The 18,071-nt window shown below is 36.4% G+C and overlaps 1 protein-coding gene across 1 annotated transcript in view; it reads right to left on the reverse strand.

Moving 5' to 3' along the window:
* The window catches only part of Rme-8 (receptor mediated endocytosis 8), a 699,549-nt gene that overhangs the window by 129,412 nt on the left and 552,066 nt on the right, over positions 1 to 18,071 (reverse strand). The window contains exon 43 of the mRNA XM_090387774.1: positions 5,255 to 5,360. Within this exon, the coding sequence (XP_090243900.1) occupies positions 5,255 to 5,360 (106 nt within the window). The remainder of the gene's footprint in view (positions 1 to 5,254; positions 5,361 to 18,071) is intronic.

Raw genomic sequence — 18,071 nt, forward strand, 5'->3', positions numbered from 1 at the left:
ACCAACTAGATAAATTCTCCAATTTATCTAGTTGGTATTACAATTAACTAAAAAATTATTATATACAGATAGATGTAATGTACAATCATAAATTTGATGGCATTAATCTGTTGTCACTCTCTCCTTTTCTATTTCTTATATTCTTTTACATAACTTCGTATATATATATATATATATATATATATATATAGATAATAATAATTTCAATAATCATGTATCGTATAAAAATTGAATTCTCCGTCAATCGCTTGCAAACCTATTGATGACATTTTCAATAAATTTCTTCTTTACTGCTTCCTCTTCTAGTTTCTTCCTGTGCACACTAATCATACATAAACCTTATAGGCGAGTTTCTCAGATAGTGGACACCTTAACCATGTTTTCACACGTCTCAAGGTGCTGAAACTTCTTTCAATGGTACAGGTCGTAGCAGGTAATGTCATACCAATAGCTATTGCCAAATTAATTGAAAGGAAATAGTCACAATGTTCCAAAACGTCGGGTAAAGTTTGGGTAATATCAGTGGATGAACCAAAAACAGGAATACGTGTTTTATTGCTGCAATAGATGAAAACATGTATTCTATGGTTAACCTGCTGAAGGCCGAAACCAGCCAACCCGTAATAAAATTTTAAGGCAGACAAAGCGTCCCATGGTCGAGGGTGTAAGGTTATATATCTCAATCACTTTTACGATTATAATTTGTGGAATTTTTTACTCGATCCCAGGGAGGGTCAAGTGCCCCATTTTCCCCCCTCTGCGGACGCCCATGTTCATTACTATAACATCTCATATTGTGAAATCTTTACCAATAAAGATGATTTATTTTCAGTAGAATGCTATCCAGGGTTATAAACACACACTAGCATTGCAAGCTATCTGGTTTTCAGCCAGTTTTTAATCAAAATTTTTGCTCTAAGTGGGTAGCAAGAGATAGTAGATGGATTTCCACTTTGTATGAAGAACAAAGAAAGCACAGTTCATTATTTTTTCTATTTGTTTCTGAATTTGGCCATTTTTCACATTTTTCATAAATGGCCAAATTCAGGAACATGAAGACAACTTTTTTTTTTTTTAATGGTCTTTTGTTTTCTTCATTTACACAGGCTTGAATCACGTTGACCTTTGATTTCCACATGGAAATTAAATTATTGAACAGGTCATTATAGAAATATGCTATTAAACTAATATGAAGAAATAAATATCAGTTGAACAAATAGAATAGAAGATATAAAAAAGTGAATTTGTCATCAACAATAAGTTATTCCATTTTGATTAATTTATTTATTTCTAATTATCAATTTTTATTAAGCTTAAATTTTACTTTAGTTCATGTAAACAGCATCTGTACTCATAATACAAAAAAAAAGTGGTACTGAAATGAGAAAAATTTTAATAAGTTTATTTTCATCAAAAGGTTAAATAAGCAATTTATACATCTTAAAAAAGTAGTCAATGCAATCTGATTTTTTTACACATATACACAGCTGCCAACAAAAAAATTGGGAGCTCATCTATTTATAAAAATGAGAAAAATAAAGATTTTTAGGCTTAAAAAGGCAAAAAAAAAAATTAATCACAAAAAAAATGGAAGTTTTTTGAAAAAACAGGATTATTTGTAAAGTCCATAGATGAGAGTTTGTCGATCAATTCGGCCGTGGAGAGATTGTGTAAAGCTCAAGTGATAGAATTTTTCTTAGTCTGGTCTGCGCTTGTTAGTGGGAGAGAAAGATTCTACAGAGACGGGATAGATTTAAATACAAAGGGTGCAAGAATATTTGTTGATGATATTGAGGCAGTGTTAGGTGGGTCGGAAAACTGCTAGCTTGGGGGGGGAGATACATGGACTAATAGATTTTAAAAAATGGCCACTGGCAGAGGAGAAAGTGATTCTTGCACTGCTTCTATTGGAATGAGCAGTAGCCTGGAAAATAAGGTGCAGGGGTTTTCAGAGACTGCTGGGAGGCCTTGCAGAACAAGTAAATACATTGGCTGTGTTAGGGTAGCTAAGAATAGGAACAGGTGCATGTACACCAATGTTAGGAGTTTGGTAAGTAAATTTGAGGTATTGGTCAAAACATCAAAGGCAGATATTGTTGGGATATCAGAGAGGTGCTGTCACAAAGATATAAGGAATGCAGAAATGGAATTTGGGGAGTACAATATGTACAGGAAGAATAGACAGGATAGGAAGGGAGGAGGGGTTATGCTATTACTTAAGAAACACAAAATCCATGAAGCACAGCCAGTCAACAAGGCTGGACAGTGCTGTGTCAAGTAGTTTGGTGTGACATAAGCACTGGGAAAGCAAAATTGAGAGTAGGAGTATGTTGTAGGCCTAATGACTCTGATGAGTATAATAAACAACTGTACAGAGAAATAGAGTGGGCCAGTAAATCAGAGTCTTATAATGGGGGATTTTCCGGAGATTGACTGGAATTTGTTGGTTGGTCACTCACACACTAGCAAGGATTTTTGTGGATTTATTGGATGATTGTTTTCTACAGCAGCATGTTCAGGAGGCAATTAGAGGGAGTAATACTCTTGATCTGATTATCAGTAGTGATTCTTCATGCATTAGAGTCAGAAAAAAAGAAATATTTTGATGATTCTAAATTGTTGTAGAGCACATTCTGCCGAGACACTTAAGTTGACAAATATACGGATGTTGTTTTTATCCCCCAATACCACCAGTTTAATTCAACCATCAAGGCATTATTTATAACCTCAAGAGACATTTTTGAGCCCGCCTGATAAGGTACTTGATCGGCAACATAGGAGGGAATAATTTGTAGCCAAATTGGAATGTCTTGGATGCTATCCATAATTTCGTAATTGCTTGGGAAAGTATTACATCAAGTGTTATAATCAACTGCTTCAGAAAGAGTGGCTTTGGAGAAAACATCATCGAAAAACATGGTCCAGCAGACAAATGTGAAAGCAACAGTGAGGAATGGAGGAATTTGAAGGAGCATATGAATTTTGTTGGTGAATTGGAAGTGTTTGTGAAGGTGGATTATGAAGTTGCTACCACTGCAACGTCAAAACCAGAAGAGCAGCTGGGTACCAAACAAAACGATGCTGTTTTTGTTACCAGCGACAGCGAAGACGCGCGCGCACACTGCCATCTAAAAAAAGATGCCCAAAATGCATTGAACATAATAGAGAATGTCTTGGCCTAAAGTAACATTGATAAAGAAACAACTATTGCATTTGATAATGACTGTGCTGTAGTTAAAAATGCATATAGGACAAAACCTGTGCAAACAAGATTTGATTCTTTCTTTAAATTAGATTAATTTATTAAAAAGTTAATGGTTTCTATGTCTCCTTTTATAATTATTGTAATTAGTTTTACTGTGATATTAAAATATTGTATAAATCAAAATATATACTGTACAATATTTTCATTTCCATTAATATTGCTTTTCTCTTAGTTTATCATCCAAATAAAATAAAATCTTTAAAAAATATGTTATTCCTATTACTGTATTGTTGGACAAGGCTTTTGTTTTTATTTTATTTTTATATTATTATTATTTAATATTATTCTTAGATATACAGTATTTACCAAAAAAAAAAAAATTAATAATAATAATAAATAACAGTAAAATTTTGACACTTTTGGGGGACCTCGTTACGACAAACCTCGTTATTACAAAACGTGAAAATTTAGGTCCCTTGAACTTTGTATTAACAATATTCCACTGTATAAGGAATGCAGAAATCGAATTTAGGGAGTACAATGTGTACAAGAAGGATACAAATAGAATAGGAAGGAAGGAGGGAGCTATGCTATTAGTTAAGAAACATAAAATCCAAGAAAGTACAGCCAGCCAACATGGCTGGACAGTGCAGTGTCGAGTCAGTTTGGTGTGACATAAGCACTGGGAAAGCAAAATTGAGAGTAGGAGTGTGTTATAGGCCTAATGACTCTGATGATTACAATAAACAACTGTACAGGGAAATAGAGTGGGCCAGTAAATCAGAGTGTCTTATAACGGGGGATTTTAATTTCTCAGATATTGACTGAAATTTGTGGGTTGGTCACTCACACATTAACAGGGAATAATTTTGATATTATATATTTGGATCTTAGAAAGGCTTTTGATACCGTTACACATGGAAGACTGCTGCACAAATTGGAGCAGTGTAGCACTGGAGGCAAACTGCTGCTATGGATAAAGGGATGGTTGAGTGGGAGAAGACAGAGAGTGGTAATCAATGGACACTGCTCTTTGTGGACTAATGTTATTAGTGGAGTCCCTCAGGGTTCATTGTTGGGTCCATTGTTGTGTTCTGTATTTATTAATGATATTGATGGTATATCACACTTAATGTCCAAGTTTGCAGACGATATGAAGGTTGGCAGGGTTGTTAAGGACAATAATGACAGTACGCTGCTGCAACAGGAACTAAAAAAGTTGAGCAGATGGGCTGAGAGGTGGCAACTGAAGTTTAACATTGGAAAATGTAAAGCAGTAACCCCAGAGTAACGTATCTGCTATATAGTAGTACACTGATAGTGGTAGAGAATGAAAAGGACATGGGGGGGGGGTAATTGTGCGGGCAGATATGAAATGTTCTGAGCAGTGCAGATGGTCTGCAAGGGTAGCTCTTGGTGTCTTGTCAATGATATACAGGAACTTTTCTAGTAGGGATAAGGAGGTGATTATCCCCTTGCATAAGGCAATGGTCAGGCCACACCTTGAGTACTGTACAGGTCTGGAGGCCTCATTTTAGGAAGGATGTAGAGCTGCTGGAGTGAGTGCAGAGAAGGGCAACAAGATTAGTGAGTGGAATAAAGGGTTGCTCTTATTAAGAAAGGCTTAAGTTTTGCAAATTACAGTGTCTGGATACTAGGCACCTGCAAGGTGATCTGATTGAGGTGTATAAAACCTTGAATGGTTTGAGAATGATCAATGCTGATGGGATTCTTCCTCTTGCTCAGAATAATCGCCTGAGAGGGCATAAGTTCAAATTGAGGAAAGACAGTTGTAGGATAGATATGCAGAAGTTTGCCTTTAGCCAGTGTGCAGTTGATTGCTGGAATAAACTTCCATCTGTCATTGTAGAATTTGATGGCTTAAATAGATTCAAGGTAGAACTAGACAAACATTTGGAGTGAGTGGTTAGGTGAAATGAGAAGTCCCCCCCCCCCTCTTTTGGCTGATGCTATATAAGCTTGCTTTCTTGCATCATGTACCTTTTCTAATGCTAAGTCAAACTGATTAAAAATAAAAAAAATACTTACTAGCAGAATAATGAAAAGAATGCAGTATTAATAACAAATAAACTAAAACTTCTGATGCTGCGATGTCATTTACACACTCTTGGTTTCCTGTCACTCCTGCAATCACCTAAAGAAACAAAACGTGTATTAATGTTTAGAAAACTTCATCTTATACTCTTCGTGTATAAGCTGGTGTTCAAAGAAAGTGGATCACCTAGGAATTTCACATTTTTAACCCTTTTTCGCGATGGTATGTTACATTAATAACTAGCATCACAAATAGAAATATAAACAAAAGATATTTATTAATAGCTATTAATAACTATATATAGTTAAGGCAAAGCTAAGTAATATTTTACAGGTGCTCTCCAAATATTCCAAGATGGGCATTTGCAACCTTTATACAACAGTTTTGGTAAACACGACAATTATGGCTGAAATGTTATCAGAAGTCCTCAATTTGCTTCAGTTTATCATTGGATATCATTGTCTTCAGTATATCATGGGCTAAATGGAAAACAAAATGAAAAGTTCACCACGTGCAAACTAATATTTAGTTGAACAGCTTCTGGCCCTGATGACAAAAGCACACTGTCATGGCATTGACATGATCAATTTCTGAAGATAGTCAACAGATAGTTCGTGGTTCCAAACAAGAATTATGGCTTCCTGAAGTTCACGAAGGATCTTTGGTTTCTTTCTGGCAACTGCAGATTCCACCTGTTGATACCAACAGGTCCTCTATAGGATTCAGGTCCAGGCTGTTCCCTGGCCAGCTAAGAGTTGTAATGAACTGTTCTTTCAACCATTTTTCACCTGTAACAAATGTAAACATATTACTGTCAAACTTCGAATGCAGAAATGAAGCTAAAACAAATACTGATGAGAAGGAGCAGAGTTGTCCTGAAAGATGCAGTTACTTGGGAGGTTGAAATGGTCTCTAATGGTTGGCAGCAATTTGCCTCCCAATATAACCAAGTATCCATTGGCATTTATGGAATCTTTTATAAACTGCAGGTGACCTACTCCGCAATGTTTGTTTGTTTGTTATTTGGTTTTTAGGAGCATTAGCAACTAAGGCCATATTGCTCCGAGATATGCGGTGGTCATTCCCTGACCTTTCCGCATCCTCCGTATTTGGTGGTGCTACTCCGCAATACGAAATGCACCCCTATATCATTTGGCTGGTAGGGAATTTCACTGTAGACACCATACAGTTTGGATGGTATTCTTCACCAGGTCTACAACGAATCGTTTGTCTCCCATCAGAGCCATGCAGGCTGACATGCATGGCTCTGATGGACGGGCTACAAGTCTATTTTCGAAGAGGCGTCTTTTGACTGTTACTGCACTTCCTACCACTCCTGTATGTTCTTCCGCTCAGACAAAGAAGCTTTGCCTTTTTTTAAGGCATAAGTACTGCAAAACGTAGTCCTGTTTTGGCATAGAGACTCGCTTGCCTCTGGTTCCTTTTTTCCTATCAGCAGAACCAGTATTCCTGAATTTGGAAAGAAATCTACTCACTGTCGACTGATTACAAGACACCATTGTAAGCAATTTGATGGGAAGAACATCCTTTCTCGTGTAAAGCAACAATAGCACTCTTTCTTCATGGCATCAACTGCATGTAACTCGCCATCCTGACAAGCAAAGAATGACTGCAACTCTTGCAGAGTGTGCTTATAACATTATATTACGTTATCACCTACACATGTCAATCTTATCTGATGCAATCTGTAAGAAATATTGTCATATACCTATGTTATTTGGATGACAAATAGAATTTTAAGGGGTGATGCACTTTCTTTGAACACCAGTATATATATTTAATTACTACAGTAAGAGTGTATTAATACAATAGAAGTACTCAAAGTGAGTATTCAAACCACTCTAGAATATTCTTACCCCTAGCATTTTCTCTAACATGTGATATAAATAATTATCATGTAACTTAGTTAAAATATGTTGTCTCCTATCCAACTGCTCCAATCAATTAAGGATAAAAAATGGAAATCACCCATAAAAGGATATTCAAACCATTCACAATCTTCTGGTCAGTAGATTACTCCCATTACACCTATACTTCCAACTAACTAACACCACACAGATTGTGTGCTGGCAGATGTAACTTCAAAATCTGTGAAAGCTCTTTTCACTCCTAGGCTGATTCTGAAAAAATATCCTTTGAAAGTCTTGCAAAATTTCTCAAGTCAGTTAACACATAAAGCTTTCAGCATATAACCTCTCCTACTGTTTCTGGGTGGAATTGCAGACATACATTCTGACCTAATTCATGGCATTTTTTTTCAGTATGGTCCTATAAATAGCAAAAAGAGAAAGCAATATTGTTGATCTGATTAAGAGTAATGACTCTTTAGTGAAAAAGAATATCTAGATAAAGGAACTACCAGGTGGAAGTGATCATAATATATTGGTGTAGGAGCTGCTTAAAGATATAACTACTGCCAATGGTAGAGGGAAGGATTTTTCTTTTGTAAAGATGATTACAATGGTCTTAGACAGTTTTTAAATTATTTTCAGTGATTTTACCAACTGCAAATTCTTAATGGAAGCATTCAGGGAAGTAATAACAGAAGTTACTAAGCTTTTTATTCCAACTAAGGGATACTGTTCCAGATTTAGACCTAAATGAATATCAGATGGGCTGATAAGACCAGTTACAAAGAAATAACATGTTTGAGATGTTTATAAATTAACAGCAGACACAGAAACCTACAGTATGTAAAAACTGGTCTGCATTAGTCACTAATTTATTAATGCTGATGAAGGCATATTAAGCTTACTGTCTCAATTTTCAGATGATACAGGTTTCCAAGATGGTTGATAAATGTCTACTATTACTACTGTTGCAGCAACAAAACCTAAAAAATTAGGCAGATGGCTGAGAGATCGCAGTAAGGTTTAAATAAATGCAAGGTACTGCATGTGGGCAGCAGATTACTGACCGTTCTACTTTGGTGAATGTGGTGGAGGAAGAAAGAGACCTATGGGTAATTGTACAGTCCAACATGGAGTTCTCTGAACATTGCAGATAGGCTGCTATGGTTCTATTAATGATATACAGGAATTTTGTCTGTTGGGACAAGGAGATGATTACCAATTGTATAAGGTTGGTTGGTTATTAGGAGTTTTATGGTGCATCAGCATCTAAGGCTATTGTGTGCCCCATTGTATAAGGTAAAGGTCAGGCTACATTTTCAGTACAGGAACTCCCCAACTTATGTAGGGGTTGCGTTCCGCGGAATGCTACGTAAGTCAGAATTTCCCTAAATAAGCATTTAGGGAAATTCTGAGTTGCGAGTGCGGAATTTCCCTAAATAAGCATTTAGGGAAATTCCGCACTCGCAACTATGCATACTGAATTTGATAGAGGCAAAAAAGAGATGTTCAACAAACATGTAAATAGAATTATTCAATTTTTTTTAATCTCATGTGCAGTAATAATTACAAAAAGTGTACAAAATTACAAAAATTTCAAAATTATAAAATTACAAAAGGAGAGAGGAGATAGGCATAACATCAGCAAGTTTTACCTTTCGAGCATCATTCCAGAATTAACTCTCCAGCTGATAAGCATGCCGCTGCAGTGAAGTTGGGGGCTGTGGAAATTTAGAAAGGTTTTTTCCCAACACATCACAAAATTTCACTGCAGCTGCAGAATCGGCACGGTGACTTCACCGCATACTTTAATGTTTTGGAAACAAGCACGATGCTTGAACCTATTAAACCACCCATTGCTTGCTGCGAACTTGGCTTGGGGTTCGCCATACTTATCCTTAATATCTTCATAAATACCTCTTGCTTTTGCTTGAATGGCCATTGGACTCAGGGGCAAGTGCCCCTGAGTCCAATGGCCATTCAAGCAAAAATACTTTATAAAGAATCTTCGATATAGCACTTGAACGCTGTTTTGTGATCACTGTTGAGGCAGACTGACCCTAGTGTGAAATACGTTGATCCTTCAACATGTTCTTTTATAAGCATGCTGTCCCTTAAAATAGTATTCACTGTTGAAGCAGCGAGACTAATTCCGTGCAATAGATGACAATCTCTTTCCTGCTTTGTACTTCTTAATTAATCATCTTCATTTCTAAATCAATTTTGTTTCAGTTCATTTCCTAGCACTGCCAGCACTTGCACTTTCCGTTGGTTGCTTTCCCTTCATTATTGTAATAAGTAAATAGGAATGGAGAGAAGATTCTGAAAATTTGTTTTTTATATGATCGAAGATTTCTGTGAAGCGGGAACACATTTCACCATAATAACGTAAAAACCCACACAATTTCAGTTATCAGGATTATTGCAAATGCAATAAGATCAAGTTTACTACCCATTTATAACAGATTGTGCTAACAGAAAAACCCAATAAACTGTAAAGTGCAAATTGTTTTTATTGTTTTATGGTAGTGACCTGCAGAAATGTGTTTTAGAAAAATATCACAAAGGCATTCAAAATTGATTCTTATAAGGGAAGATATGATAATGATGAAAGTGTAATGCAATTTCCATTATAAAAATGACCTTTTAGAGAGATAAATAGTTTAGTTATATAGCAAAAATTACAACTTTCAAGGTCTTGGAATGAATTACCAAAAAAAAAAAAAAAAAAAACCCCAATGTGTTATTGGGTTCACATTACGATATTTTCACGATACCTCCATTTATTCCTATGGGATGCAAAATATGTTTCCACAATTTTTTTAAGTTTGCACCGGCCGGCAAAAACTTACATAAAGTAAAATTTGTGTAAGTCGAGTATTACATAAGTCGGGGAGTTCCTGTATTGCATACAGTCTGGAATTCTAATTTTAAGAAGGATGTGGATTTCTTCTGGTTGCAGAAGAACAACCAGATCAATTGAGGACACAAATGGGTTTCTGACAGTAAATGAGATGTGAAAATTGCAGTGCTTGGAAATTAGGTGTCTGTTAGGAGACTGCACTATTTAAGGCTTTAAATGGATTGCTTAAACTAAATGCTGATGGCATCCTTTTTTTTTTCTCAGACAACTTTGGACTTAAATTGGAAAAGAATGGAAAGATGGAGTGGGTAGTTCCCCCCCCCACCCTCCTCAACTCTCCTGCTGATGTTTAAGCTTTCTTTCATGCATCATTTGCCATTACTAATAGTAAGAGGAAAATGCAATGCATTGACTTTTCTTCCTTTATTTGTTTTCTGTTTACTTTCTTTGAAAAAATATCTAGCAAAGACTACATAAGCTATATTAATAAATATACATTATGAATTTTTATAAATCCATTAATATTAATAATATTTATGAAAATATTTATAATGAATATTATATTTAGAATAAATGTTATGTTGTTGTTATTTGGTTTTTAGGAGCATTAGCAACTAAGGCCATATTGCTCCGAGAACATGCGGTGGTCATTCCCTGACCTTTCCCCATCCTCCATATTTGGTGGCGATGGGCTCGAACCCTAGTCTAATCAAGAAGCGTGTGCTATGCACTGCTGCTCCTTCCCACCTGGCTACGGAGGCGCCCTATTTAGAATAAATATAAATATTAATAAATATTTTCATAAATTCATAAATATATATTTATGAATTTTATCTTTAATTTACTTTTAAATGGGAAAAATAAAAATAATCTACAGTGAAATATTCAATGTGGAGCTTGTCTCCACATACAGGGTGGCCATAATTTAAGTATCCCTATTCAGAGCGGAATGTCACCAAAATTGGTAAGTAAACCATGCAACGCATGGGGAGAAGGAGCCATGAAAAAAATATATTAGTTCAAAAATCTGTCAATAGGGGATAATATGGTGCTGTAAAAGAGGAAAGACATGACAAAGTAGCAACAAATAAATAAGTAAAACAAACCTTAATGAAATTACAAATTTTATTTGGGCTCTTTGCAAAAACACAGAAAGAAACTGAACTGCCAGAGGAAATGGTTTCACAGTTCCAAACTCACTCATACTCGCGATGATGGTCAATGATGTTGCTGATGGTGGAGTTGGTTTTCGATGTGATTACCACTGTTCTGGACCAGAAATTGCATTCGATGCACAATGTGCACCACTGCAGAATGTAACATCTCTGGAGTAATGTTCTGCACATACTGCATTACGTTGTCCTTTAAGACAGCCAGGTTAGGGACACTTCCCCGATAGACATTGGCCTTGAGGTGACCCCACAGCCAAAAATCACATGGTGTAAGCTCAGGCAAACATGGTGGCCATGCAATGGGAAGCAAACTTTCTGCAGTAAAGTGATGCCAGAGAAGCTGCTGTACTGGTCATGCGATATGAGGAGGAGCACCATCTTGCATAAAAATTGACTCATCCAGGCATCCTCTTTGCTGCAGTTGAGGAATAATGAAACTGCTCAGCATGTGATGATATCTTTGTGCTGTAACGGAACAGGTGGCTGCTCCTGCTGGGTGGAATTCCTCAAAAACGTATGGCCCTAGGATGAAATTTGAAGTCACACCACACCAGATGGTGATTTCGGTGAGTGCAATGGGATTTGCTGAATAGCAGGCAGTGCTTCTGAAGCCCATATTTGGCAGTTTTGACTGTTGACAGTCCCATCGAGATAAAAATGGGCCTCATTTCCCCAAAGAATGTTCCATGGCCAGGCATCGTCCACTTCCATTCTGGCCAAAAACGTTAAAGAAAATGCCATTCGTTTTTCAGGATCATTTCTTTGCAGCTGCTGCTGGTGACTGATTTTGTATGGATAATAGTGGTTTGTTTGTTTGTTTGTTATTTGGTTTTTAGGAGCATTAGCAACTAAGGCCATATTGCTCCGGGAATATGTGGTGGTCATTCCCTGACCTTTCTGCATCAACCATATTTGGTGGGCATGGGCTCGAACCCCGGTCTAATCAAGAAGCTTGTGCTAAGCACTGCTGCTCCTGCCCACCTGGCTACGGGATAATAGTGGATTAGTTTCCGAAGAATTTTCCAAACAGTGGAATATGGGACATCCAATTGCCTCGTTACTCCCCATGCACTACTACTAGTTCCAGCAGCTGTATCCATGGGTCGGCCATAGCAACTTCCTTTGCTATTTGAGGTGAAACAGGCTTCCTACCTCTTCCAGGCTTAACAACAAAGGACCCAGTTTCCTCAAATTTGTTAATCATCCTTTTAACTGTTGCAGCTGATAAAGGACCTTAACGTAAGTTCTTACAGAATCTATATTCACACAGAGTGGCTGTTGCATTGCATCCATTAACGTAGAACAACTTTGCAATTAAAGCATGATCAGGCAGAGTGAGATGCATGTTAACAGTAAACTTACAGATATGCTTGTAATGTTCGCGTTGTGCCTTTATAGCTCTGCTGCTGGGAAAATTTATCTTTTTAAAATTTTCTGCTCTCTTACATGTCTTAATTTTTAGTTTGGAATTAAAACTTTAGTGCCATTCAGTTTCTTTGTTTTGCAGAGCACAAATAAAAATTTGTAATTACCATTAGCAGAGGCATATGATGCAAGAAAGCAAACTTATGCAGCATCAGCCAAAAAAAAAAAAAAAAAAAAACCTACTGCCACTTCACCCCTCCGTTCATTCGAAATACCTGTCCAGCTGAGCCTTAAATTTATTTAGGCTATCAACTTCCACGACAAGGGATGGAAGTCTGTTCCACCAACCAACTACCTGCTGGCTAAATGCAAATTTTCACACGTCTGTCCTACATCTGTTTGTAGGATAGACGTGTCCTTACCTCAATTTGAATTTATGCCCTCTCAGGTGATTATTCTGAGCAAGAGGAAGAATCCCATCAGCATTGAGCATGCTCAAACCAATCAAGGCTTTATACACCTCTATCAGATCACCTTGCCGGTGCCTAGTCTCCAGACACTGTAATTTGCAAAACTTAAGCCTTTCTTCGTAAGAGCACCCCTTTGTTCCATTCACTAATCTTGTTGCTCTTCTCTGTACTCGTTCCAGCAGCTCTACATCCTTCTTGAAATGAGGCCTCCAGACCTGTATACAGAACTCAAGGTGTGGCCTGACCATGCCTTATACAAGGGAATAACCACCTCCTTATCCCTGCTAGAAAAATTCCTGTATATCATTGACAAGACACCATGAGCTACTCTTAACAGCCATCTGCACTGCTCAGAGAACTTCATATCTGCCTGCACAATCCTTTTCATCAGGTCCTTTTCATTCTCTAGCACTGTCAGTGTAGTACCACAGAGTTGATATGTTGCTCTGTTGGGTTGCTGTTTCCCATATGTAGTACTTTACATTTGTCAATGTTAAACTTCATTTGCCACCTCTCAGCCCATCTGCTCAACCTTTCCAGATCCTGTTGCAGCAGCATAGTGTCAGTAGTGTCCTTGATAACCCTGCCAACCTTAGTATTGTCTGCAAACTGCAAGCTTTATATACCATCATCAATATCATTTATAAATACATAAAACAACAATGGACCCAATGCTGAACCCTGAGTGACTCCACTAATAACATTAGTCCACAATGAGCAGTGTCCATTGATTACATTTCATTAATGTTTGTCTTAGTTATTTATTTGTTGGTACTTTGTCATGTCCTTCCTCTTTTACAGCACCATATTATCCCCTATTGGCATATTTTTGAATTCATTTTTTTTCCCTGGGATCCTTCTCCCCATGCCTTGAATAGTTTACTTACTAATTTTGGTGGTATTCTGCTTATTACTTAGAGCAGCGGTTCCCAACCGGTGGTTAACCATGAGGGTTCACGAAAGTGTTCCAGGGGGTTCGCACTAAAAATGCCATCTGCTTAGATTTACATAGGTATATTATTGTAAGCTATAAAATATAACTAATAATAAACTATAAATTAAACTAAAATTAAATAAAAAGTAAAGACCTGCCAAAGAAATAAACCACATCTCCTACAATTCCTTATAATTACTTTACTATTTTACAGTTCACATGTTAAATAAATATCTAAAATTATTTCTTGACTAAATATCTAAGAGTATGAAAAAGGTTGTTTATGCATGGGTAATGCGAGATATCAGATGCATGCATACTACCTGTGTAGTAGGAATGATGGAAGTGCATTACCCATGCTTAAACAACCTTTTTCATACTCTTGGACGTTTAGTCAAGAAATAGTTTAAGATTAAACCATGCATACCATCAAGCATCTCTCATACTGTGGAGTTATACTTCATAACTGGGTTGTCACTAATGCAACAACAGGGTACCTGCTCAACCACCGATGAGTAAGCCAACAAGCTTCGAACTGGTGCCATCTGGGTGGTGGTAATCGCCGAGAATAAGTAACATTGGCTGGTGAAGTTACTTATTCAAAGCAGTGCAATACCTTAGCCACTCGTTTTGAAGGTTCATTCACAATATGAGATATGAATAAACAATGCGTTGATATTACCTGGTTAGTAGAAATGATGGAAGGGCATTACCCAAGCCTAAACAACCTTTTTTTAAATAAATATGTTTTCCATACTATTTTTTTTTTCATTCTCAAGGATCAGTATAGGTACCTTTTTTTTTTTTTTTAGAAGGTACAGTACTTAGTACCCTGAAAAAAGATGAAAGAGGATATTTGTTGACATTAGACTTGAACTTCTGTAGATTGTAATTTTCAGGAAATACGTATGAAGGAAGGTTGTTCCAGAAAACAGAAGTTGAATGAATAAATGAGGAAGAAAAGTTGGTTTTGTGAGTTTGAAGTTGGACAGTAAAAGGATGTTCACTGGTTTCATCACGTGTTCGGACTGCATTAAAAGAGAGAGAGTGAGAATTATAGAAGCCGATTCAGAAGAACAGTGCCCATGGAAGTATCTGTAGAAAAGACATGGGACAGAAATAGAACATTTAAGAGACAGAGTGGAGAGACTCTGTTAGAGATGTCATTAATTAACCTAACTTCCCTCTTTTGAGTGGAATCTAGAAGCCTGCAAGAGGTTTTGGGGACACCGCCCCAGATGTGGGAACAATATTCCATGGTAGGGCGGATTTGCAATTTGTACAGAGTGAACAGCTGCTTGGAAGAAAAGTAACAGCGAGAGCGAAAGAGAAAACCAGTTTTTTAGATGCAGAGGAAGCAATATTTGTAATGTGCTTGTGCCAAGAAAGATTAGAAGTCACAGTAATCCCCAAGATCTTGCCTAGAAATCGGAGTGTCATCGAAGATAAGCATAGGAGCAGAAGAATCCGTTTTGCGAGATATAAGACAGTACTGAGTTTTAGAAGGATTGAAATTAAGTTTTCTTTGCCCCCACTGGAGAATTTCTGGAGATCAGCATTTAAGGATTTGGCATTGGGTACTCGAGAAGTTGAATGAAGCTGTTTCAGCAGGGCAGGGTTCCTCAAATTGGAAGGTGGAAAGTATTGTGCTATCACCAGCAAAACTATGGATAGGATTTCCTGTCAATGGAAGAAGGCCATTAATATATAAGAGGAAAAAGAGTGGGAGAAAGAACTGAACCTTGGGGCTGCTTTATAAAGTATAAAAATAATATTTAATTTTTATTACGCAATGTCGCTTATACAAACGTAATGCTGGAAATATTTTATAATGAAAATTCAGTACTTTTATATGATTTCAGAGAATATAGGCTTAGGGGTTCGCAATATAAATATTATGTTGAAAGGGGTTCGCGAATCAAAAAAGATTGGGAACCACTGACTTAGAGATACAGAGAGCTCTGAATATGGATACTTAAATTATGGCCATCCTATATATGCATTCATAGAAGTTTCTTGCCGACCGGGCTAGCCGAGTGGGTAAAGTACCTGCCCGGCAACCCAAAGGTCGCGGGTTCGATTCCCGCCTCGGGCTTGGATCAAAGTACTGCAAAAACCTTGGGAGGTGCAATATGGCCACAGAAGCCGACGTACCAACAACTACCAAATCAAAAAAAAAAAAAAAAAAAAAAAAAAGAAGTTTCTTCTGCGTGGGCCTTTTTTTTCTGTTGATAAATGTCAAAGATTTGCTCCAGAGATCTCGGAAAAATGCACTGAAGCAAATTTTTTTCCTTAAATAGAATTAACCTTTGCATTACACCTCTGTGCGTGAAATGTTAGTTGTTGGTTATACTATAAAGATAGCAGTGAAATATCACCATATATTTATTCGTAATGGAAAAAAACTACGAAAGTAGTATATTTGGCATCAATTTAACTCATATTTTGACTACTTCACGAGTTACAATTATTGCACGACTTTGAATAAGTAACGCTTCACCAATAGAAAAGACTATTGTTACTTATTCTTGGGGGATACCACTACCCAGACAGCACTGTTTCAAGGCTAATTGTCCTATCATCAGTGGGCGGATAGGTACCCTGATGCAATACATGGTAACTCGTTGTGAAGAAGTATTCACAATATGAGACACAATTAAATCGATGCCATTTATACTACTTTTGTAGTTTTTTTTTCATTACAGATAAATATATGGTGATATTTCACCGTTATCTTTATAGTACAGGTAGTTCTCAACTTTACAAGGTAATTCGTTCCCAGCTCGCGCTCATAAAGAGAAAACTCGTAAAGCGGAAATTTATTTCCCATAAGACAATGTTAAAAATAGGGGTTATGTTCTCAACAATGAAATTAGTTAGCTAATTAGTTTATGTTTAAACAATGATTGATTTATACAAAGAAATAAAAATGCAGCCTGTAAAATCAAGCAAATTATAATAATAAAGAAATTATTTATGACTTACAAATGTTAAAGAATGTTTGAATAAACATTCTTTAACATTTGTAAGTCATATCATCATCATAGACTAAATGCATACTTGTTGATCACTCATTATTGACTCAGCACTCGGTTTGTTGCACAAGGAGTCGTCTTCTTCAGAAATGCATCAAGAAGCTTTTGTTTCTAAGATAATCTTCTCTTTTCTTTATAAATTTCAATAGCACACATAAGCATTTTTTAACGGAATGCACAAATCGAAACTAACACAATTTGCACGGCGTAACAAGGTTATGAAGCTTAAAAAAAAAAAGGAATGAAGAGCAGATTCTGAAATTTTCTTTATGTTTTTTATACGATTGAAGATTTCAGTAAAGATGAAATACATTTCACCATAATAACGTAAAAAACCACACAACTCCAGCTATTGGTATTTTTGCAAATGCAATAACATCGAGTTTACTACCGGTTTATAATTAGATGCCCTAACAGAAAAGCCCAATAAACCAGAAAGTGCAAATTGTTTTCTGGTCATGACCTCCAGAAATGTGCTTTAGAAAAATATCACAAAACCGTTCAAAAATTGGTTCTTATAACAGAACATATGATAATGATAAAAGTGTAGTGCATTTTAATGATTTCAATTGGTAACTAATACAATTTACACTATAAAAACGACCTTTTAGAGAGTTATATAGCGAAAATTTCAACTTCCGAGGTCATGGAACGAATTACCAAAAAACAATGTGTTATTGGGTTCACATTACGATATTTTCACGATACGATGGTGTCTCTAGAACGGATTAATATCGTAAAGCGAGATACACTGTATTGTATAGCTACAAGCATGGTTTGAAATGCGGTATTTATGAATGTTTGACTTTTTTTTTTTTTTTGCAATTAATGTTCATATTTTCGATTTTGTTGATACTAGGAAAAAAAACAAAAAAACTTGTAAACTTGGGAACTTGTAAAGTGAAAACTCAAAGCGAGAACTGCCTGTATATTACCAATCCATAACTTATTATGCCTTGTTGTGTTTATTTTATTAGGTGTTGGTTATATTATATCAAACTTTTACATCCAATATGGTTCCAAGAGACTGTTTCAAATAGCTGCTACAAAATTAATGATTCTAAGCCAGTTTTTCAGCGTCATAAAGGTAAACATGAGAT

This window comes from Mastigoproctus giganteus, chromosome 13, assembly GCF_048544385.1.
Source record: "Mastigoproctus giganteus isolate SK-2022 chromosome 13, ASM4854438v1, whole genome shotgun sequence".
Taxonomy (NCBI): Eukaryota; Metazoa; Arthropoda; class Arachnida; order Uropygi; family Thelyphonidae; genus Mastigoproctus; species Mastigoproctus giganteus.